General features: G+C 43.6%; 1 protein-coding gene across 3 annotated transcripts in view; it reads left to right on the top strand.

The window, feature by feature from the left end:
• The window catches only part of dlg4b (discs, large homolog 4b (Drosophila)), a 118,775-nt gene that overhangs the window by 49,238 nt on the left and 45,056 nt on the right, over nucleotides 1–24,481 (top strand). The window contains exons 1-2 of one of the 3 annotated variants that reach the window (XM_056732492.1): nucleotides 520–633; nucleotides 724–936. The exons of the other annotated variants lie outside the window; for them this stretch is intronic. Of the exons in view, the coding sequence (XP_056588470.1) occupies nucleotides 847–936 (90 nt within the window). The 5' untranslated portion in view covers nucleotides 520–633; nucleotides 724–846. Of the gene's footprint in view, nucleotides 1–519; nucleotides 634–723; nucleotides 937–24,481 lie in introns of those variants that run through there. 3 annotated transcript variants of the gene reach the window in all.

The following is a 24,481-nucleotide window of genomic DNA, read 5'->3' as shown; positions in this document are numbered from 1 at the left end:
TTGGAGAAGTTAAGCAGGAGAACAAGTGCATATACGCTCATATAGATCTCAGAAATCGTTATGCGCAAACAACGCTATGGAAAAAGTAAACATGCGTGAGAAAGAGCGGACACACACGCGGAAAGTCAAGTATTACCGGGCCGTACACTACTAGTGTGTGTGCGCGTACTTAATGTTTTAGCAAACAATATTGACAAACTGCTTTGTTTGTGTGAGGTCTGTTTCTATGTTCTGTTAACATCTCAAAAACATATCAAAATGATTTTTATTTTTTTAAATGGATGTATTTTTCTTTGCAGATAAGCTCTAGAAATATCATGTTGAATTGTGGTTACTGCAGTAAAATAATGGTACATTCTAATACAAGTAGTGGGTAAGAAGATGAAGTCTCCATGTGCTAAACTCTGATACGTTACTGCACCACCCGCACAGTTTGTTGTTTTAAATATAAAAATATGAAACACTATAAAAATCAGAGTAAGAGAGTGTCTTTGAGTGCACTCGCTCGTGCGTGCGTCTGGGTGCGCTCGTGCGCGCGCGCTATGCGCGGAATGGTCTCGCGGCAGCGGCGTCACTCTCCTCGAGCAGCGAGCGTGTGTTTAACGGATTTAACGGATATTGAAGAATTATTTTGTGAGTACTCGATGAAGAAATATATGATAAAACGTCAGTGACGCAGAGGCGTCGCTTGTGATCTTAATCAGCATCATCTCTGTATCACAGGAGGAATCTCGTGATTCTCTCTCAGCTCACTCTACATTTTGGACGCGCTGTTCGTTCTGGGTTTGTTTCCTTCAGTGTCGGTGTGACCGTGTGTGTATGATGTAATTCCGCGGCTCTGACGTCATGTTCGTGTCTGTTTGGTATGCCAAGAAGATGGGCCGAAGATTTATCAGCAACGTGCGCAAAGCCAAGAGACACAGACAGAGAGTGATGGTGAGACAGCTGTGTGTGTGTGTGTGTGTGTGTGTGTGTGTGTGTGTGATACAGACAGAGAGTGATGGTGAGACAGCTGTGTGTGTGTGTGATACAGACAGAGAGTGATGGTGAGACAGCTGTGTGTGTGTGTGTGATACAGACAGAGAGTGATGGTGAGACAGCTGTGTGTGTGTGTGTGTGTGATACAGACAGAGAGTGATGGTGCGACAGCTGTGTATGTGTGTGTGTGTGTGATACAGACAGAGAGTGATGGTGAGACAGCTGTGTGTTTGTGTGTGTGTGTGTGTGTGTGTGTGTGATACAGACAGAGAGTGATGGTGAGACAGCTGTGTGTTTATGTGTGTGTGTGATACAGACAGAGAGTGATGGTGAGACAGCTGTGTGTGTGTGTGTGTGTGTGTGTGATACAGACGGAGAGTGATGGTGAGACAGCTGTGTGTGTGTGTGTGTGTGTGTGTGTGTGTGTGTGTGTGTGTGATACAGACAGAGAGTGATGGTGAGACAGCTGTGTCTGTGTGTGTGTGTGTGTGTGTGTGTGTTTGTGTGATATAGACAGAGTGTGATGGTGAGAAAGCTGTGTGTGTGTGTGTGTGTGTGTATGTGTGTGTGTGATACAGACAGAGTGTGATGGTGAGACAGCTGTGTGTGTGGGTCTGTGTGTGTTTGTTCCTGTACTATGACAGTTACAGTAACTGGGATGTTAGTTACTATGGTAATGATTTTTGGCTGAGCACTGCATCATTTCCAAGGTAACCAGTGATGGTGTGATCTGCAGAATGATCACATCACCTGCGTGTGTGTGTTAAATTGAATTTATCGCAGGTGTGTGTGTTTGTGTGTGTTGGGGAGTTGAGTGGGTCTCTTCAGTTGTACTGGAGAGTTAACTGGTCCAAACTGGACTTTTCATGAAGAGTTTCAGGTGGTTTGACATTGACGTACATGTGGAATCTGTGTATGGTGAAGGGTTAAAAACTTTATCATGTTCTGACAGGGTGAAGACAATATTAAAAAGACTCCACACATGAAAATGCATTTGAACACAAATCTTCATCTGTACATATAGTAACTTGATGTGTTCCACAGAGTCTATGTTTACCAAAGCAAACACAAATCATCTGAACATAGAAAACAACAAACTAACATCAATAATTTCAAAAACGAGTTTAACCTCTATGACCTTTCATTTACAACTATTTCAACACATCATTAGGTAAATGTGAGTTTCTCTAGTATCTGGAGCAATGTTGTGTGTAACGAGTCCTTCACCAAGAGCCCTTCAGGGTTGTAAAACAGTTTGGAATTGGCTTAAGATGTGTAAAATGGGCTTATGGGTATTCTCATGGTCATCTTGTGATGAAAAATGTTCTGTTCACTGCACTTGAGTTTTAATGCCTAAACACAAAAATTGATTGCTATGTACAAACAACATAACGGCTTACAGTGTCCAACGTTCACATGATTCAACATTGAGGTCATTGACTGCACATGCGTGTGTGTGTGTAATCTCTTGCTCATGGACAATTGGCCTGGGATGAGGCTGACACTGTTACCATGGAAATTGTGGTTGCTAAGGAAACTGAATTTTCCTGGGGACTCAACAGCTGTTGCCATGCAGTAGCCTTAGTAACCGCACGCACGCACGCACACGCACACACACACACACTGTTGTGATGTAACAGAGACTCTGACCTGTATCACTTTATGTCTTTCTTCATTCACAGATGTGACAGACAAAAAAAACTGCAGTCACAGCTATCTGTGTGTGTGTGTGTGTGTGTGTGTGAGTTTGTGTGTGTGACATGTTTTTATATGTTAGTTTGGACCTAAACCTGAATGCACACCAACCCACGGGGACTCGTGTCACTGTGGGGACCAAAATGGAGGTCTCCAGGGGCACAAAAGCTTGTAAATTTGACAGAAAGATCATTTTTGAAAATTTAAAGATGCAAAAAGTTTTCTAAGATCTTTAGGTTTAGGGGTTGGGTTAAGGGAAAAAACATAAAGTTTGTAAAGTATACAACTCATTACGTTTATGGACTGTCCCCACGGAGATAGTAAACCAGGCTGTGTGTGTGCGCGTGCGTGTGTGTCAATGTATAATCACTGCAGCTTAATTTACAGACACAGACTAGATGTTAATTATACAGCAGCGTCTCTCTGTCTGTCTCTCTCTCTCTCTGTCTCTCTGTCCCTCTCTCTCTCTCTCTCTCTCTCTCTCTCTCTCTCTCTCTGTCTCTCTCTCTCTCTGTCCCTCTCTCCCTCTCTCTCTCTCTTTCTCTCAATTTTCAAATTCAAATGTGCTTTATTGGCATGACAATTGTTACAATGTATTGCCCAAGCATTTATAACATGTACAGTACATCTAGAACAGATGAAAAACAAACAATATACATCAAATCAAACAATACACATTTTAGAAATAACAAAACAAAACAAGAACATTTTGTATGTGTGTGTGTACATTTGTGAGCGCATCACTGATTGGTCGACTTCTCCCTTTTGTTATGGCAGGCATCAATGTATTGTGCTGCTAGTAAAACACAATCCTGTTTCTCTCCTAATAAATATTGGAGTTGTGTACTGTTGTCTAATTTCCTGAAGTCAGGGCAATTGATTTCAAATTTGGGATAGAATTTCTTTCTAATGTCTTGATAGTTTGGGCAGTTGATGAAGAAGTGTTGTTCTGTCTCTACATCTCCTCTCTCACAGTATGGGCAGATGCGGTTCTCTTTAGGTAACCAGTTCTGTCGATGTCTCCCCTTCTCTATGTGAAGAGTGTGATTGCTCAGTCTGTATCTCGTCATTGTTCTTCTTAATTTACAATCTTTCACTGTACTCAGATATTCTGCTGTTGTATAATTTCTATCTAAGGTTAAATAACATTCAAGTTTACTTTTTTTTCTTGTTGATTCAGTCCAGTAAGTCAGATAAATTTCTTTTTGGACTTTAATAATTTGTTTGGGTTGAACATTGTGTATGAGTGTGTCAGTGTCGTGATGTTGAGTGTTGTTAGTTGTGTTAGTTTGGTTTTGTAGTTTGAGGATCATCTGAATCATTCTACTTGTTTCAGTGTTTAGTTCATGGTGTTTTAGGGCTTTGGGGCTTTTAGGGTCACTCATTTTTAGATGTTTCCAAAATGTGATGGTTCGTTTCTGAATGCGCATCAGTAGAGGATATTGACCCAGTTCTGCTCTACATGCGTTGTTTGGTGTGTTTCTCTGGACTCTGAGGATACTCCTACAGAACTCAACATGTAAGGCTTCGATGGGGGTTTTGTCCCATGTGTTGAACTCATGGTTCAGGAGAGGACCCCACACTTCACTGCCATACAGTGCAATCGGTTCTAAGACTGATTGAAATATTTTGAGCCAGATTCTAACTGGTATTTCGATTTGAATAGATTTTTTGATGCTGTAAAATGCCCTTCTTGCTTTCTCTTTCAGTTCATTCATGGCCTGCTTTAGGTTTCCAGTGGCACTTATTTTCAACCCGAGGTATGTGTAGTATGAGACGTGATCAATTTTGGTGGCGCCAAGAGTGAAATTGTGTGTCTTTCCCTGACTTCTGGATCTTTTCTGAAAAGTTAATATTTTGGTTTTGCTAGTGTTAATAGTCAGGGCCCAGGTCTGACAGAATTTATACAAAGTGTCTAGGCTTTGCTGTAGACCTTCTTGAGTTGGAGATAGAAGGACCAGATCATCAGCAAACAGCAGAAACTTTATGTCTGAGTCATGTAGAGTGAGACCAGGTGCAGTGTTTTGTTCTAGGAGTTTTGCCAATTCATTAATGTAAATATTGAAGAGGGTCGGTGATAGTGGACATCCCTGTCTCACCCCCCTTCCTTGAGGAAAAAAATCTGTTTGTTTATTCCCAATTTTGGTTGCACATTTATTGTTTTGATACATAGTTTTAATAATGTTGTATACATTACCCCCAATGCCTGATTCTAGAAGTTTAGACAGCAGACCTTCGTGCCAAATTGAATCAAATGCTTTTTGGAAGTCTACAAAGCAAGCAAATATTTTTGTCTTTTTTTGATTAATGTATTTATCGATCAGGGTTTGTAGTGTGAAGATATGGTCTGAGGTTCTATAATTTGGTAAAAAAACAATCTGACTTTTGTTTATGACGTTATGTTCTGTGATGAAGTGTATGAGTCTTGTGTTGATGATGCTGCAGAACATTTTCCCCAGATTACTGCTCACACAGATCCCTCTGTAATTATTTGGATCTGATTTGTCACCACTCTTAAAAATGGGCGTTATGAGTCCTTTATTCCATATGTCTGGGAAATATCCAACACTTAAAATCAGGTTAAATAGTTTCAGTATGGCCAGTTTGAATGTGTGACTGTGGAGAGGTGGGCGTGGTTCAGCACGGTCTGCGGGGAGAGAGAGAGTTGGGAGAAAGACGGTAAGTAGGCAGATCAACCACTTAGTGAAATCACCTGCTTCTTGTTATAGTAATTGGCGAGGAGACGCTTTAAAAGGAACCGACGGATCGGCAGAGAGTCGAGAGAGAGCGGCTGGGAAAGTTGGATCACAGGAGCCAAGACGTGGCCAGAGAAGCAAGAAAGAATCTCTGTTTGTTGTGAATTATAGAAACAGTTTATTTAAGAACCGGAAGTGTATGAAACCCGGAAGTAAAGAGAAATAAAGTCTTACTATTTTCCCAAACACGCCGACCCCGACTCCTTTCTTCAAGTTCGAAACGAACTAGTTTACATTGGTGGCGAAACCCGGGAAGAAAGGAGCAGCCGCCGTCAACATGCAGACTCCGCCAGGATCGCCATTTGCGGACGTCATCGCATCGCTCGCGGGACTTCACCAGCAACAACATCAGGCTCTGCTGAGTCTGAGAGAGAACCAAGAGCGCCGTTTCCAGGCTCTTATCCAGGCCCAGCAGGAATCCCGCGAGTCGTTCCGGAGCTGGGTGAGTCAGGAAGGAGCCGCGTCCGGGTCAACGATCGCGTCCCCCAACATCCCACTCCACAAGATGGGCCCCCAAGATGAGCCGGAAGCCTTCTTGGAACTATTCGAGAGGTCTGCGGAACTATCGGGATGGCAGCCAGACGCCTGGTCAGCCCGTCTAATCCCCCTGTTGACGGGCGAGGCCCAGATGGCTGCCCAACAGCTGCCCGTGGCGAGTCTTCTACAGTACGCGGACCTCAAGAAGGTGATCCTTGAGCGGGTGGGGCTCAATCCGGAACAACATCGCCAGCGGTTCCGGTCGTTGGAGATGGGGGATCGTGGTCACCCGTTCGCTTTTGCTCACCAGCTCCGGGACGCCTGCCGCAAATGGCTGATGGCCGACGCCAGCACTATCGACCAGGTAGTGGACAAGGTGACACTGGAGCAGTTCGTGGGTCAACTCCCCAGGAAAACTGCCCAGTGGGTCCAGTGTCACCGACCATCATCGCTGGCCCAGGCCATCCAGCTGGCGGAGGACCAGTTGATGGCGTGCCCCGGGGTCGGCGTACCCCAAAACTCTACACCTCTCTCTCTCTCCACTTCCCATTATTCTTCTCCTCGCCCTGTACCCTTTCCCAGGACCCGGGGGAGTTTCCTTCCCCGTCCAGCTCCACGGAACCGGATGTCGCCAGAGATGGGAGTGACCCGGACTGTTGAGGGAGCCGGGAATCTACAGGGCCAGGGGCACAACACCTCCTTCCCCCCGTCTGCCTCTCCTCGCCAATTCGGGGGTCTGCCTCCTGCCGCTAGGGCGGCGGGGACTTCTGGGCCGGCCTGTTGGCGTTGTGGGGACCCCGGACATTTTATCGACTGATGTCCAATGATGGAGGTCGGTATGATGATCCGGGTGCCCGACAACCCATCGGCTGCCCTCGGTCAAGACGGGCTGTACCAAATAGCTGTGAGTATTAGAGGGGGTACATATCAGGCTCTGGTGGATTCAGGATGTAACCAAACCTCAATACACCAAAGCCTGACTCAATTTGTGGCAAAGGATACGGGCCGTATGGTTAAGGTAAGGTGTGTACACGTGGATGTGGTGAACTATCCGTTGGTGCCGTTAACCATCAAATTTAAGGGGTTCAAACATAGAGTAGAGGTGGCTGTTAATGAGCACCTCAAACATCCGCTAATTTTGGGAACTAATTGGCCATTATTTTCTGTATTATTGGGACAACTATGCGCGGATGTTTCTGGGCGCAACCAAAAGCAATGGGGGGGTGCGGTTGCTCAGTTTGGCGAGGTTGAGTCGGGATCACTGACGTCTGGCTCAGAGGAAAGGAGTGCTGGGGAGAAGATAAATCTTTTCCGGGGCGATGATTTTCCTCTGGAACAAAGTCAGGATGATTCGCTCAAAAATGCGTTTGATCAGGTCCGTTCCATCGACGGACAACCTCTCCATCCTGATCAACCGTTATCCTACCCATATTTTGCTATTTTAAAGGACCGTTTGTATCGAGTGACCCAAGACAAGATATAACCCAATTGGTCGTACCTAAGAGCCGTCGGGAAATGCTTTTCCAGGCGGCTCATTGTAATCCAATGGCAGGGCACCTAGGTCAAGCTGCAACTGTCAATCGTCTAACGACCCGTTTTTTTTGGCCGGGCATTCATGAGAACGTGCGCAGGTGGTGCGCGTCTTGTCCTGAATGCCAGCTGGTAAACCCACCGGCCACTCCACGGGCACCATTATGCCCACTCCCACTTATGCAGGTCCCCTTCGAACGAATTGGTATAGACCTGATCGGGCCGTTAGAACGATCCGCACGAGGGCATCGCTTTGCATTAGTCATCGTAGATTATGCAACACGATACCCTGAGACAGTGGCGTTACGTAATATCTCAGCAACCAGTGTTGCGGACGCCCTGTTTCGCCTAATCTCCCGGGTGGGAATCCCAAAGGAAATTCTCACCGATCAAGGCACGGCGTTTATGTCACGGACACTCCGCGAATTGTACGGATTATTGGGGATTAAAACGATTCGGACCAGCGTCTATCACCCACAAACGGACGGGCTGGTCGAACGTTTTAATCGCACATTAAAAACGATGATCCGGAAATTCGTCTACGAAGACGCCAAGAATTGGGATAAGTGGTTAGAGCCCTTGTAATTCGCGGTCCGCGAGGTCCCCCAAGCCTCCACGGGGTTTTCCCCCTTCGAGCTTCTCTACGGTCGTCAACCTCGTGGGGTTTTAGACGTCCTGAGAGAGGTTTGGGAGGACGGACCTTCCGCGAGTAAAAATGAAATTCAGTATGTCCTGGACTTGCGAACAAAACTCCATACACTGGGACGGCTCTCAATGGAGAATTTGTTACAAGCCCAGGATAGACAAAGCCGACAGTATAACAAGGGCGCTAGACTGCGTAAACTTGCACCGGGAGAAAAGGTTCTTGTATTGCTCCCAACGTCTAGCTCCAAATTACTCGCCAAGTGGCAAGGACCGTTCGAGGTCACACGACGAATAGGGGATTTCAATTATGAGGTAGTTCGATCAGATAGGAGCGGAGCACATCAAATTTATCACCTCAACCTCCTCAAAAAATGGAGCGAGGCGAACACTGTGATGCTGGCGACGACAGTGAGTAGAGAAGATGATCTCGGGCCGGAGGTTAACACCAAAGTACAATCCCTCGCTCTGGCCCCAGGGGGAGATCATCTCTCGTCCTCCCAGGTCGCAGATGTTGTTAAATTACAAGCAGAATTTGCGGATGTTTTCTCGCCCCTACCTGGTCGTACAAATCTCATAGAGCACCACATTGAGACCAAACCAGGTGCGATCGTGCGAAGTCGCCCATATAGATTGCCTGAACACAAAAAAATGGTGGTTCAGAAGGAATTAGAGGCAATGCTCGAGATGGGAGTAATAGAAGAGTCCAACAGTGATTGGGCGAGCACGATAGTCTTAGTGCCTAAAACCGACGGCTCCGTCCGGTTCTGTGTGGACTATCGAAAAGTGAACGCAGTATCAAAATTCGATGCTTATCCAATGCCACGAATTGACGAATTACTTGACCGACTAGGTACTGCTCGTTTTTATTCGACATTGGATTTGACTAAAGGATACTGGCAGATCCCTCTATCTCCCTTATCCAAAGAGAAAACAGCTTTCACCACGCCGTTCGGGTTACATCAATTCGTGACACTTCCGTTCGGGTTATTCGGGGCCCCAGCAACCTTTCAGCGCCTCATGGACCGCATACTCAGACCGCATGCTGCATATGCCGCCGCATACCTAGATGACATAATCATATATAGTCATGACTGTGAGCGACATATGCAGCACCTGAGGGCGGTCCTGGCTTCGCTGAGAGGTGCGGGGCTAACGGCTAACCCGAAGAGGTGTGCGGTTGGGTGGGTGGAAGTAAGGTATCTGGGCTTCCACTTGGGTCATGGGGTGGTGCGTCCCCAAATTAATAAGACAGCCGCAATTGCAACCGCACCAAGGCCTAAGACCAAAAAGGAGGTGAGGCAGTTCCTGGGGCTGGCGGGATATTACAGGCGGTTTGTACCCTATTATTCGGACCTCACCAGCCCGCTGACTGACCTCACTAAAAAAGGGGCACCAGATACCGTCCAATGGTCGGAGCAGTGCCAGCAGGGGTTTACCCAGGTGAAGGCTGCTCTGTGCGGCGGGCCGTTATTGCACTCTCCTGACTTTTCTCTTCCCTTTCTTTTGCAGACTGATGCATCGGACAGAGGCGTGGGGGCGGTGCTGTCCCAGGAGGTGGGTGGAGAGGACCGTCCGGTGCTGTACATTAGTCATAAGCTCTCACAGAGAGAGACAAAGTACAGCACCATTGAAAAAGAATGCCTGGCGATCAGGTGGGCGGTCCTCACCCTTCGCTATTACCTCCTGGGACGGGAGTTTACGCTCTGTTCGGACCATGCGCCTCTCCAATGGCTCCACCGGATGAAGGATACCAACGCGCGGATCACCCGTTGGTATCTCGCTTTACAACCCTTCAAATTCCAGGTGGTCCACAGACCGGGGACCCAGATGGTTGTGGCCGACTTCCTCTCCAGGAGGGGGGGGGAGGCTGCAGGCCGGATGGAGCCCCGGCCTGAGTCGGGCGGTGGGGGTATGTGGAGAGGTGGGCGTGGTTCAGCACGGTCTGCGGGGAGAGAGAGAGTTGGGAGAAAGACGGTAAGTAGGCAGATCAACCACTTACTGAAATCACCTGCTTCTTGTTATAGTAATTGGCGAGGAGACGCTTTAAAAGGAACCGACGGATCGGCAGAGAGTCGAGAGAGAGCGGCTGGGAAAGTTGGATCACAGGAGCCAAGACGTGGCCAGAGAAGCAAGAAAGAATCTCTGTTTGTTGTGAATTATAGAAACAGTTTATTTAAGAACCGGAAGTGTATGAAACCCGGAAGTAAAGAGAAATAAAGTCTTACTACTTTCCCAGCCACGCCGACCCCAACTCCTTTCTTCAAGTTCGAAACGAACTAGTTTACAGTGACTTATATTTCTTATCATTTCATTAAGGATGCCATCTAGTCCACTTGACTTTTTTGCAGTCAGCTTCTCCATTTTATCAGTGAGCTCTTTTTCAGTGATTGGGTAGTCTAGTGGATTTTGGTATTTGCCAATTATGTTTTCAATCTGGTTTAGTTTTTCATATATCTGTGTTTGTTCTGTATTCATGTTTATTTTACAATAAAGTTGTTCAAAGTGATTTTTCCAGGTATCTCCGTTTTGTATAGTAATTGGTTCATGGTTCTTTTTATTCAAGAGATTCCAGTTGTCCCAAAAACTGTTTGAATGGATAGATTCTTCAATTGTTTTAAGCTGATTTTGGATGTATCGTTCTTTCTTTCTTCTGAGTGTATTTTTATATGTCTTTAGTTCCTCGCCATAACGGAGACGTATATCTGCATTGTCTGGTTGTCTGTGCTTTTGATTTGCAAGATGTCTTAAATTTTTTCGTATTCTTTTACAGTCCGAATCAAACCAGTCTTCTCAAGGTTTTTTGGTGATTTTAAGGTTGGATATTGTTGCTAAACAATCAAATATGTCATTTATGTTTTCTACCGCCGTATTGACACCATCAGCATTGGGAGAATAGTTTTTTTCTATAAGGTTATCTAAGAGTATTTGCACCTGAGGGTGATCATTTGCAGTCAGGTACTGTTCAGTGCTGTTTGGAGACCATCTATAATTCTTTTTAAGGTTATATAGCTTACTGGGTTCAGGTTGTGGATGTATGTTTGTGTTTTCTTCCCTTTTTAGATATAGAATAGTTTGGCTGTGGTCTGAGAGCGGTGTTAGTGGTTTGACAATGAATGCTTTGAAAGAGAACAGATCTAAATCTGTGATCATGTAGTCAACTGTAGAGCAACCATGAGAGGAACCGTATGTGTATCGTCCTAGAGAATCTCCTCTCACTCTGCCATTGATGATGTATATACCCAGACTTCGGCAGAGCTCAATTAAAAGTTTTCCATTTTTATTGACTTGTGTATCAAAGTTATTTCTTGATAAATGTACACTGTTTTGTTGAAAGCTTTGTCCAAATATATAATTATTACCATTATCAGTGGTGTAGTCGGGTAAGGATCCTGTTCTTGCATTGAGATCCCCACATACCAACACACTTCCTAGGGCCTGGAAATGATTAATTTCACTGTGGAGGGTTTCAAAGATGTTTTCATTATAATAGGGAGATTCAGAGGGAGGAATATAAAGGGCACATACAAATATATCTTTTGCCGTTTGACTGAGTTGATTATTGATTTTCAGCCAGACATGTGATTCTTCTTTTTTGATTAGTTTGATGTATTTATCAATTTCAAGCTTGTGCCAAATGATTGTTCCGCCTGAATCTCTCCCACGTGTAACTTTTTCATGTTTTTGAGATGATAGTGATATTTCACGATAACCTGGGGGACAAAAAGTGACCTCATCAGTTCTGCGCCATGTTTCTAAAACACTTTTCTTAAAGTCCAGGGTTTTGGTTTTACATCCCAAACTGGATGAATATATTCCCTGAATGTTCCACAGTGTTATTGTCAGAGGTTTCATGTGTTTACAAACAATTTTAACAATCTTAACATTCCTCTATAATAGAACCAACCCGACTTAAACCCATTGAATATCAATGAAAATCATGTAAGTATACATAAAGGCTACTTTTAGCATACTGTTAATACTGCATTGATGTATTGTAATTCAAATCATTTTGTTATTTTCTACTCACTACTTGTCCATCAGTCTCGTGCAGATTAAGATCAGCATGTCTTTAATCTCTCTTAGATTGGTGCTTTCGGTGTCCTTTTGGCCTTTTAAGGCTGCAGCGTAGTTGAGTTGCTCCGGTCGTTCTGATCTGTGTGGGTTGGGTTGTGGAATGGACATCTGCTCCGTCCTCGGGGCGTTTCTCAGTAGTTGCTCTTTTCTCCGCTGTTGATGTGGTGGCTCATGGTCTTGGTGTTGCTATCGGTGATGGGGGACAGGGGGATGCGGCTGTGAAGGTCGAAAACGCGGTTGCTGTTGTTCAGGATGTGGGTACAAGGGGACAGGGTGACAGTTTTGAGACATAGGTTGCTGTTGATGAAGTCTCCAGGGCACTGCGTGATAGCGTTCATCTGGATTTGGGGAGAAGACCTCGTGTGGTGATGTTTGGAGAAAGGGTCTCCTTTGATGAGGATTGCTGGATTCTTTGTTGCTGGGACTGCCAGGGGTTCTGCCAAGTGCAACATCTTTGAGATTTTTGGCAAACACATTCACACAGTCTTTACGCAAGTGGACGTGGTCGTGAAGATTGTCAATGTTCAATGTAGAATGATGTACAAGGTAAATGTTTGGTATTCCGGCACATCCACGTGAGATGTCTGTGTTGACTCTCTGTATTCTACGCAGGTGGAAATCAGTTCTGGGCAGTATGGTGGAGATGACTACTTTTGATGTTGGGAACGTCTGTGTTGCTTTAATTGCCACGTTCTTAACCGACTGTGCCACTCGCTCCTGTTGTGTCCGCAGATCATTCGTCCCCACATGTATGATGATGTGACTGGGGTCACCCAGTTTTTTCTTTGTCAAGATGCTGAAGGGCACTGTCTGTGTTTGGGCACCAGAGTTTTATGGTTTTGTGGTTGGGAAAGAGCTGTTTTTCATTGATGAACTTGCCGTTTGAATCCATTAAAATGACTATTTCTGCAAATATCGATGTGTTTTCTTGACCGTGGGGTTGTTCAGAGGCATCTGTCTGTGTTGTTGGCGTGTTTGTCTCGGGGGTTGTCGGAAGTGGATGTGCTGACAGCTCAATGTTATTTCGTCTGGGGTCTATGGAGGTCTGCTTCTTCAGGCTTTGTATTTCTCCCTCTCTGACGGTCAACTCTTCTCTGACACCTTTTAGCTCTCTGTTTATTGTCTCTCTTTCTTGTTGCAATCCTTTAATTTCTCCTCTCAGCTCCTCAACACTCGCTTTAAATTCTTTTTTCAGCTGATGAAGTTGGATTTCTAGTTTTTGTATTGTCTCTTTCGATGTTGTGTATGACAGCATTAGTTCTCTGAGTTCCACCAGTTCCACCTCCTGTAGGGAAAGAGTGTTCCGTATCTGAGTGACAGACTCCTCCAGCTGTGTGTCACGGTCCAGGATAAGCTCCTCCTCCTCCTCTAGCTCCGCCCCTGAGCTCTGGGTCTCAGCATGGCTGTCTTCTGTCTTTGCCTGTTTCTCACTCTCTACCAGCGCTTTCAGACTGTTAAAGTTCTCCTGAACAGACTTGAGACTTGCTTCATTCCCTTGAAACATTATGGTCCCATTGTGATAAATGTTTACAGTCATAAATGCTTTGCTGGTGTCTTCTTCTTCTTCCTCATGAATTTGAATTTGTCTCCCATTACAGATGCCGTGTTTTCTAACATTCGTGTAATATTTGCAGATGACTGTGTGCCAAACACTGCAGTGTTCCGTGTAGAGCAGCAGATTTGTGATTTTAGATTTGTCTCCTTTGTGAAAGTAATCAGCCATTAGAGTCTCAGGGTTAGTCTTGAGCAGGTGGTGTTTAAATGTTTTCTTGTCTTTGGCACTCTTGACTCTCAGTGGATATGTGATGTGTTGGGGGAGGGGTGCTGCTGCTGCTGCCTCTGTTCCCTCCATCTTTAACTGTCACTCTCAATACGTTGCTAATTTAGTTTTCAGTTATTTGTTTCTTTTTGCTAATTTCTTCTCTTCTAATTGTGAAAGTAATAGTGATGAAGGTAACTTTGTCTTGCCTGTTTGTTGATTGAAGTTTGTTTCTGTATGAATCTGATGTGCTCTTCTGTTCAACTCTGTTGCTGCTCCTCGGTTGTTTTGATTCAAAATTGATTGAAGAAAAAACTTGTAAAAACTGATCTTCGGTTATCTTGTGGATTTATTCATTTATCTTCGATTTAATGTAGGTTTTGTCGGGTTTGGTTCAGTTTAAAGGTGAAAAAATTGTAAAATTTTAAGAGCTGATGTGAAGCATGACTCTCTCTCTGACACTCACTCTCTCTCTCTCTCTGTCTCTCTTTCTCTCTCTCTCTCTCTCTCTCTCTCTCTCTCACTGTCTCTCTCTCTCTCTCTCTCTCTCTCTCTCTCTCACTGTCTCTCTCTCTCTCTCTCTCTCTCTCTCTCTCTCTCTCTCCCTCTCTGTCTGTCTTTCTCTCTCTCTCTCTCTCTCTCTCCCTCTCTGTCTTTCTGTCTGTCTCTCTCTCTGTCTCTCTCTCTGTCTGTCTGTCTGTCTACCTTTAATGAACAGAAAGCAAATGGCGGACTGTATCCCGTTTCCCCATAGCGTAGCTCTCCTGTGTATAGGGGAAAGGCGTAAGTGTTCCTCCAGACAGTGTCTCGGTAAGCTTGCGTCTGTGACGGTTCCGGGTTGATAATGCGCGGTCCTGCCAGCCGTTTACTCTGACTTGGTGTGGGGAGGGGGGGCTTTCTGCACAGCTTCCACTTACTTCGTTTGGGGCTGTTTCAAGCCCCCTCCGAACTTATACCCCAGGTACTGGGCTTCGGCAAGTCCGAGATGCCACTTCTTGGCATTTGCCGTTAAGCCTGCCTTCCTGAGGTCCATTAGCACTCTCCGCAATCTGTCCAAGTGGGAGTCCCAGGTCCCCAAGTGGATGACAAGGTCATCAATATACGCCGCAGCATTGGCTTGATGGGGCCATAACAAGATGTCCATCATTCTTTGAAAGGTGGCAGGTGCCTCATGTAGCCCAAAGGGTAAGACTGTGTATTGCCAGTGTCCGGAATTAGTGCTGAAAGCTATCTTTTCCTTGGAGCCTGGAGTAAGGTGTGTGTGTGTAAACCTGGCCTTTCCTAACCGGTCCAGGAGTTCATGCACTCGGGGCATCGGATATCCGTCGAATGTGGACACTTCATTGACTCGACGGAAATTGTTGCAGAAGCGGAGAGTGCCGTCCGGTATGGGTACCACAACAATGGGACTGCACCATGAGCTCCCAGAGGGCTCTATCACTCCAAGTTCCTTCAACCGATTGATCTCCTCCTCTATAGCCAGTCGACGAGCCTCTGGTACCCGGTAGGGCCGCTGTCGGACAATGACTCCTGGGGGCGTCCGGATCTCATGTTGGGTTATCCGAGTCTGCCCGGGTTTGTCAGAGAATACATCTCGAAACTGACTGACCAGGGATTGCAGATCTTTCTTCTGGATGGGGGACAGCTGTTCTCCCATCTGTACCACCGGTGGTTCATTCTCGGCGAAGGCGGCCATCTGGGTTGGGGAGGCTATAGGGTATAGCGGAGGTACAGCTGTTCCTCCCGTCGTCGTCCCGGCTGGCGTAGGTGGTAGTTGACCGGCCCTATCTTTTCCACAATGGTTTATGGCCCTCTCCATGAGGCCAAGAACTTCGACGTGGAGGTGGGGATCAACAGCAATACGCGATCTTCAGGTTGGAACTCTCTAGGTTGGGCGGGCCGATCATACCACCGCGGTTGGGTGCGCTGGTCCTCGGCTAAATGTTCTTTCACCATCGGCATCACTCGGTCTATCTGGGACCGCATCTGTTTGACGTGCTCTATCACACTGCAGTGTGGTGCTTCCTGTTGTTCCTAGGCGTCCCAGGAGTCCTCGGGGTTGACATCCAAATAGCAGCTGAAACGGGGTGAAGCCCATAGACGCATGGGCACTTTCCGGATCTCGAAAAGAAAGTAGGGTAGAAGTAGGTCCCAGTCGCGCCCATCCTCTGCCACCACTTGGCGGAGCATTTTCTTCAAGGATTGGTTGAAACGCTCCACGAGTCCGTCCGTCTGGGGTTGGTATACTGACGTCCTGAGTTGTTTGACCTTGAGTAGGTGGCAGAGGTCCGCCATCAGCTGGGAGATGAATGGGGATCCCTGGTCAGTCAGGACTTCTGAGGGGATACCCATGCGGCTGAACAACATGAAGATCTCCTTGGCTATGGCCTTTGCCTTCCTCGGAGGCAGTGCTTCAGGGTATCTCGTCGCATAGTCCACGATGATGAGAATGTATTCGTATCTCCGGGTAGACTTTGGCAGCGGTCCTACCAGGTCCATCCCTATGCGCTCGAAGGGCACCTTGATCACGGCACAGTATAACAGACCCTTGTTGATCGCAAAGTACGGGAGGGGGTGTAGGCCGGCTTGCTGTCTTCTCCTTCGACGTTCCTGACCTGGTCCTAGCAGTTCTGTAACGGTGCGTCCTCTCGCTGTTCTCTCCTGAACGAACCTCCTCCACTTACCTGCTGAAACAGATCAGCAAATACGTTTGGGTTGGGACACTCACCCTCCCGTTCACTTTCTGTAGCAACCAGGACGGGTTGTGGTCTTCCTTCCCTCTGGGGTCTGGGCCTCCACGCCGACCCCCACGACTGGCGGACCGTACAGTGCCTGTAAATAACTGCTCGAACCCAGGCCAATCCCGACGCAGTAACATGGGCACCGGTATATCCTCCACCATCCCGATCTCCAGCCTCCATGATCCCGGGCCGGCCGCCACGGTCACTTGGCAGGCTGATAGGCTTCGAGTATCTCCATCGACACAGGTGATCGGGATGGATGCCTTACCCCCAGCGCGTGGTCGGATTATCCCGGGTTGGATCAGTGTGTTGAACTACAGGAGTCCAAGGTGACTATCACGGGACGCCCATTTACCCGCACGGTACGCCGTGGAGCTCCAACCGCCACCGTCTAATGCACCGCACAGCCCGCCAACCATGCGGGGAGTTCGGGCGAACTGGGTTCCGTGGGCATTGGCTCGTCTATGGGGGTTACTGCTCCGGGTCTGGATACTGGCCCCGAGGTGCCCTATAAGATAATAACACTTGATATAAGATAATGATACATGTCACAGATACAATAAACTCTTTGCATCTTACCCATTTATGAATAATATAATAACTTTATGTATAAATAAACGCTTACTAATCTTGTACATTTTCATTATCGAAACAGCTAACGTTATGACATGATGACACATACACTGCTAATCCACAATAAAAATGTATAAGCAATCGAGAAAATATGTTGTAATTTACCGATCTAACACGGGATCAAGTCCATCAACAAACATGTCGTCTTCCAGGGAATCAACGCTCGACCCCAAACTATCTCTGTCAGAGACGCATGTCTCTGCTTCCTTCTGCTGCTCTTCATCGCTGCTCCTCATTATCTCCTCCAAAGCACTTTCAACATCAAAATACATCATCTGTGGCCAACGATCCATTGTTGAGAGGTTTAGGTGTAGACTTTGGAGAAATCCGTTCACTAAAATGTGCTCCGTACAGCGAAGCGATGCTGTTAACTGTACTAGCGGACCTAAAATGCCGACAGCGCTGTGAGCACACCGATGCACGCTGGGAGCACACCGATGTACGGTATGTTTGCGCACGGGTTATTCTCCAAATCTGTTTACGTAAACTTCACAAATGGACAATCATTGTAAGCCACAAATAGTTGGTATTACACCCATTCGTCAAAACTTTTCTGGCCAGGCATTGGATGGGTTTACCCAGTCAAAAACCAGGGTGCCCTGACTGACACCTCTGTGGGCCGGTAAGGCACCCTGGGTGTTTTCAATGATCGCAAAGTCTGTGATTGAAGGAAAGAGACGTGAATGGGCGTATTTTGTTCAGAAGATATTAGATTACGAGAAAACATTGATTTTGAACGGATTACAATCAATATTTAAACGAAAACGGACGTTGACTCGAAACGCGTATGAAAACAAAGGGGAATCTTATGAGTTTTTTTCAATTTGTTCATTGTTTTGGATGAAACAGTATGCACATTAAAGACGACCCTTATAAGGAGATGTATGTTTTTTTTTTTGGATTCGTCCGAACTGATCCGAACCAAAGGAGTTGAAAGATAAGTAGTGCCGTTTATTTTGTTTATGTTTGAAAGGCCGGTCTTTCCGCTTTTTATTTAACCCTTTCCTCTCTGGTGTTTTGATTACAAAAACAAGTTCAGAACACGAATCTTGAGTGTTTTAGCTTAAAAATGATGCATAGTTTATGACAGTTGATCGAAAATTAATGTAAAACAAAGGTAATAAAAAACGTAGACACGCCCACAAACGTGATGACGGCCCGCCTACGGGCCGATGCCTGAAAATAGGTTAAATAACTATGAAATTGGTTTTCTTTCTTTAGATCAAGAGAAAGCGTTTGATAGAGTAGACTACGGTTATCTCTACAATGTTTTAAGGAATTTTGGTTTTGGTGACACATTTATTTCATATATTCAGTTGTTGTATTCAAATGCATGTGTTCTTGTGAAAGCTGGTGGTGTTTTAAGCGCACCAATACCTGTTTTTAGAGGAATCAGGCAGGGCTGTCCACTCTCAGGACAATTATATAGCATTGTGATTGAGCCTCTTTTGTGCAGGTTAAGAAGAAATCTTAATGGAGTCTTGATTCCAAATGGAGACATAAGTTCTATGGTGTCTGTGTCGGCATATGCTGATGATGTTACGGTTTTTATTACAGGCCAAGACGATGTTACAGTTTTAACTAAGAATATTGAAAAATATGACATGGCATCCTCAGCTAGATTAAACTGGGGAAAAATTGAGGGCTTTATTATTGGAGTGGACAAGAAAAGGACCCCCACAGCTTCCTGGTTGGTTGAAATGGGGTAGGGAAGGGTTGAAAGTTTTAGGTGTATATCTAGGGAATGACAAATTTCAGGAAAAAAATTGGGAGGGAATGTTGGAGAAAGTAATTGCTCGATTGTCTAAATGGAAATGGCTATTAGCACAGATATCGTATAGAGGCAGAGTTTGGGTTGTTAACAATCTAACCGCCTCTACGCTGTGGCACCGGATAATGGTAATGGAGCCTCCGGATGAAATGGTTTGCCTTATACAGAGAGCATTAGTGGACTTCTTCTGGAGCGGGCAGCACTGGATCTGAGCAGCTGCACTGTATCTACCTGTCCAGGAAGGAGGACAGGGTCTTGTGGATGTGAGGAGTCGTATCCGTGCCTTTAGAATTCAAGGAGCACGGAGACTCTTTGAATTCTAGAACAATCAGAACAATCATTAAAAGCTGATAAGAAATATAGGTTCTGGGATTCTGTAAATTTTTCTTTACACAAATGTGTGTTACAGCGCCACCTGCTGTACAACAGTATAAACACTGATTCCCGTAATAACGTCTTTGGCGGGGAACCGATTTTTTTTTTAATGACGAGTTAAATCATCAATGTCGGTGAAAGAGTTAATGAAAAAGAGCAAGTAACAGAAGAAAATATTTTTTTTTAAAAAAGGCAAGAAATAAGACTCCAATCATTTAAAGTCCCTCTCTTATAATCATTTTCCGCTCATGTAATACCGAATAGTGTTATAATAATCAAAACATGCTTTACTCCTAATCAAAGCTATATACTTTGCAAAACAAATAGTAACATTGATGTAATTATATGATTATTGTTGTTATTATCATTACTATTATTATTGCATTCTCTCATAAACAGATTTACTGCTATGTTAGCTCTAGATGGAGAACAGTCTTTTTAAATACTTCAGCATGCTGGTTGTCATGATGTGAAAGGCAAGTTCCGCCTTGCATGTATCGCACACAACCGCATTTTTTGTTTTCAATTTGGTAAATCTTTCCCACACTTTATTTGTTCGCATTCGTTTGTACTCAGACATAATTCTCGCTGTGTGTCCTTCTACTGCGATAGCATTCAGGAAGACTGCATTACACTCTAGCGCTACAGTGCCGTAGTGGTCAAATTGTGATATTGCAGGCCCTTAAATTAAGTCATGTAATCAAACGACTACTTGACAACAAGAATATTTGTCTATTTTTTTATTGTTGACGTTGTCGACAATGTCGACTAATCGTTTCAGCCCTAATTTACACCAGTACTTCCTTTGTCCACACCGACAAAGAAAGTTATTTTATCAAACGTCCCACTTTTCGTTAAAGACGATGCTTTGGTTAAAGAACTCTCACGGTTCAGAAGAGTTGTCGCTCCTGTTAAAAAGATCGCGATTGGAAGTAAATCAGATCTAATAAAGCATGTGGTGTCTTTTAGGAGGTTCACCTACATGATTCTGAATGACAACAAAACAGAGCTTAATTTAAATTTGAAACTCAGAATTCAAGATTTTGATTATACTGTCTATGCATCTACTGATATCATGAAATGTTTCGGCTGTGGTAGAATCTGGCATTTGGTTCGTGCCTGCCCTGAGAAAACAAGCACGAAACAGGTTGAAGTAGATAAGAATGTGACACAGGATAAAGATCAAATGGATCGTGCAGCCGAGTCTCTGCCTATAAGTGCAGAACAGGTTGTCGAGCGCACAATGAGAAAAGTGCCCTGGGTCCCGACAGTTGAGGAAGCTCGAACTATTGCAGAGAGTATAATTGATGATGAGGATGATATACCTGAGCGTGATCAAATAAGATCAAATGTTAGTTTGGATTCCACTGTTGTAAAAGAGTTGATGAATGACACTCAAGCAAATTCAACAAACTGTTTGTCTGACATAGAATCTCTAGGAGACAATATTCCTTTGTGTGAGATGGATGTGGATCAAATTGTTTTTAAAAGTCCCGTAAAGAGGGGAAAGAAGGGGAAAAAGAAGCTTGTAAACAAGCAAGAAAAGACATTGAAAAAGAAAATGATTTTGAAACTGAGTATATGAGTAAATGAGTATGGTGCCAGTGACATTAAAAAGTTTCTGAAATTAACAAAAAATAAGAGAGAAGTTCAGGTTGCTGAATATTTTCCAGACCTTGAACTTTTTTTGGATAAAACTAAGATGTTTTTGACTGAGGGTTGTTTTTTGGATACAGAAGTGTATCGATTGAAGAAATTTGTTATGAAAATCCAAAATCAGCTGAGTAATAATGATGTTTAAATCACTATTTTTTTAACCTGTATTAGCTATGCAGTAGTTTTTTTTTTTCATTTCATATTTACACATGGGGGAGATCCGTAGTGCATCATTAAATGTGAACGGTGTTTGAAATTGTGCAAAGAGAATGGAAATATATGAAATGGTGAAACAAAACAGCTAGATGTTCTTTTCTTATAAAAGAAACGCATAGTGATGAGAAAATTGTTACAGACTGGGCAAAAGAATGGAATTGTCACAAAACCTCTTGTAGTGGAGGAGTAGCCATGTTATTTGCTAAGAGTTTTACACCTTGTTCTGTGAAAGTGGAGGAAATTGTGAAAGGAAGGCTTTTAAAAATTAAGGCTCTTTTTGAGAAACACGTTTTTGTTTTTATTTGTTTGTATGCTCCAAATTTGCCAATTGAAAGAACTGATTTCTTTGATATTTGGTGTACAACTCTACAAAAGTGTAATAGTGATGAATATTTATTTCTGGGAGGTGATTTTAATTGTGTTGAGAAGAATGTGGATCGTAATCATGTAGAGCCACATATGCCCTTTCGTAAATTGCTCAATCGAACAATTGAAGCAATTGAATTATGTGATGTGTGGAGACTTTTAAATGGGAACATGAGGCAATACACATGGTCCCATGCTCATGATAATTTATTATCTTTTGCCAGATTAGATAGAATTTATAGTTTCAGACATCATTGTAGTATTTTCAAGTGTTGTGTAATAAATCCAGTTGGTTTCTCAGACCATAGTTTAGTCAGTTGTAAAGTTTTTTTTAACTCTATATCACCAAGAAGTGCATACTGGCATTTTAATACTGTTTTATTAAGTGATGGCCATTTTAAGGATGTTTTTGCAATTTTGGGGGGAAGTTTTAAAAATTAAAAAGTTAATTTTAGCTCTTTACAGAAATAGTGGGTTTTTGGCAAAATTCTAATTGAGATTTTCTGTCGACAGTACACCCAAAATATCACAAAAGAGACATTTTAATCCATAAATATTTTAGAAAGTGAAATTTTAAAACTTCAAGAAATGGCACAATCAAGTGGAAATCAAACCCATATTGATTCCTTGTACTTTAAGAACAGCGTTCAGACAACTGTGTTGTCTGACCTACAAGAAATGAAGGCACAAGGTGCGCTGGTTAGGTCTCGATTTAAGAGTTTACAACAGATGGATGTACCATCTAAATTTTTCGTCAGTTTAGAGAAAAAGAATGGCCAGAAAAGATTCATTCATTCTTTAACCTCTGAAACAGGATCTTTGTTATCTGTCTCGAAAGAAATAAGAGAACGAGCAGTTTGTTTTTATGAAAAGCTCTATGAGTCTGAATACAACAAACATGAAAATAATGAAAATAAGTTTTTTGAAAATGTACCTAAGGTCTCAGAAGAGGTAAACGTCAAGCTCAAAAAGGCTTTTAGCTAGATAAACTGTACAAAGCTCTTCAATGAAAAATGGCAAAGTTCCTGGGTTAAACGGAATCCTAGTTGAATTCTACAAGGCCTTTTGACCCATTATAGGAGAGGATCTATTAGCGGTTCTGAAGAACAGCTTGGCTGAAGGTCTTCTGCCATTGAGCTGTAGAAGAGCGGTCCTTACACTTCTGCCCAAGAAGGGCAATTTGAGCGATATTAAGAACTAGAGACCTCTGTCTTTATTATGTTGTGATTATAAAATGCTTTCTAAGGTATTGGCTACTTGTTTGGGGAAGGTTTTAGATGAGATCATCCACCCTGACCAGTCCTACTGTGTGCCTTGTAGGTACATTTTTGGCAACATTTATTTAATTAGAGATTTATTTGATGTATCTAGTATGTTTGGTATTGATATGGGTTTGATTTCTTTAGATCAAGAAAAGGCTTTTGATCGTGTAGAGCATAATTATTTGTGGAAGACGTTTAAAGCCTTTAATATTAGTTCTGAGTTCTTATCATATATTAAAGTTTTATATTGTGATATTGAAAGTGTACTGAAGTTTAATGGTGGTTTATGTGCTCCTTTTAAGGTTTGTCATGGTGTTAGACAAGGGTGTTCTTTGTCAGGGATATTGTACACACTTGCAATATAACCACTTTTGAATACTTTGAGGAGAGTTCTGGAAGGGGTGTCATTGCAAAATTGTAAAACTTCTCTCTGCTTGTCTGCTTATGCTGATGACATTGTTTTAATAGTTAATCAGCAGAATGATGTTGATGTATTATTGAAGGTTTTAGATGATTTTAATACAATTTCTTCAGCCAGAATTAATTGGAATAAGAGTGAAGCAGTTATGTTAGGTGAATGGAAAAATAAAGTTATAACTCTTCCTGATGTGTTATCTTGGACAAAAGAAGGTTTAAAATATTCGGGAGTATACTTAGGAAATGATACATTTGTTCAGAAAAATTGGGAAGGTACCATTGAAAAGATAAAGAGTCGACTAGAAAAATGGAAATGGCTTGCACCATGTTTATCATATAGAAGGCGGACATTAATTATTAATAATTTAGTGGCTTCCTCTTTGTGGTACCGTGTGGCTTGTGTGGATCCATCATTCCATTTACTTGGAAATATTCAATCAGTCTTGTTGGACTTTTTTTGGGACAGATTACACTGGGTACCACACAGTGTTTTGTACTTACCAAAAGAGGAAGGAGGCCAAGGACTAATGCATCTACAAAGTAGAATTGCAGCCTTCCGATTACATTTCATACAACGTTTCCTCACCTGTTCAGAAAATTTGACTTGGAAATCAGTAGCATGTGGTATTTTTAAATCTGTTGATGAACTCTGTTTGGATAAGCAACTGTTTTTATTGGATCCTAAGAGAGTCAACACATCAGAACTTCCTTTTTAATGTGTGGGATCTTTTCAAAGTGAGGAGAACGGAAGCGACAGACTCACTCTTTTGGCTTTTAGAAGAGCCTCTGGTTTATGGTGCTCATATGGACATTTTAGATGCATGTGGGACTTTAAATGATGTTTTTGGTAGGTCTAAGGTCTCAACATTAAGAATTTTAATAAATTTAACTGGGCCAGGTTTTAAAGATGTGGAAAATTTGTCTGTTTCCTTGGGCTTAAGATCAATACGAATTGTTACAAAAGTTCTTGAGAAGTTGCAGTCTAGTTTTTCTGAAAAAGAAAGGAGCATTCTTGAAGATTTTTGTTACTGAAAAACTTTTGCCTAACGATAGGTATCAATTTCCAATTTTGTTCTTATCTCCAAATGTAGAAGGTTTTTCTGGGGGTTTTTTGGAAACTGATCAAGTGT

This window comes from Triplophysa dalaica, chromosome 20 (genome assembly GCF_015846415.1).
Source record: "Triplophysa dalaica isolate WHDGS20190420 chromosome 20, ASM1584641v1, whole genome shotgun sequence".
In the NCBI taxonomy this organism is placed as follows: Eukaryota; Metazoa; Chordata; class Actinopteri; order Cypriniformes; family Nemacheilidae; genus Triplophysa; species Triplophysa dalaica.
This window is presented reverse-complemented; position numbering and strand designations above follow the sequence as displayed.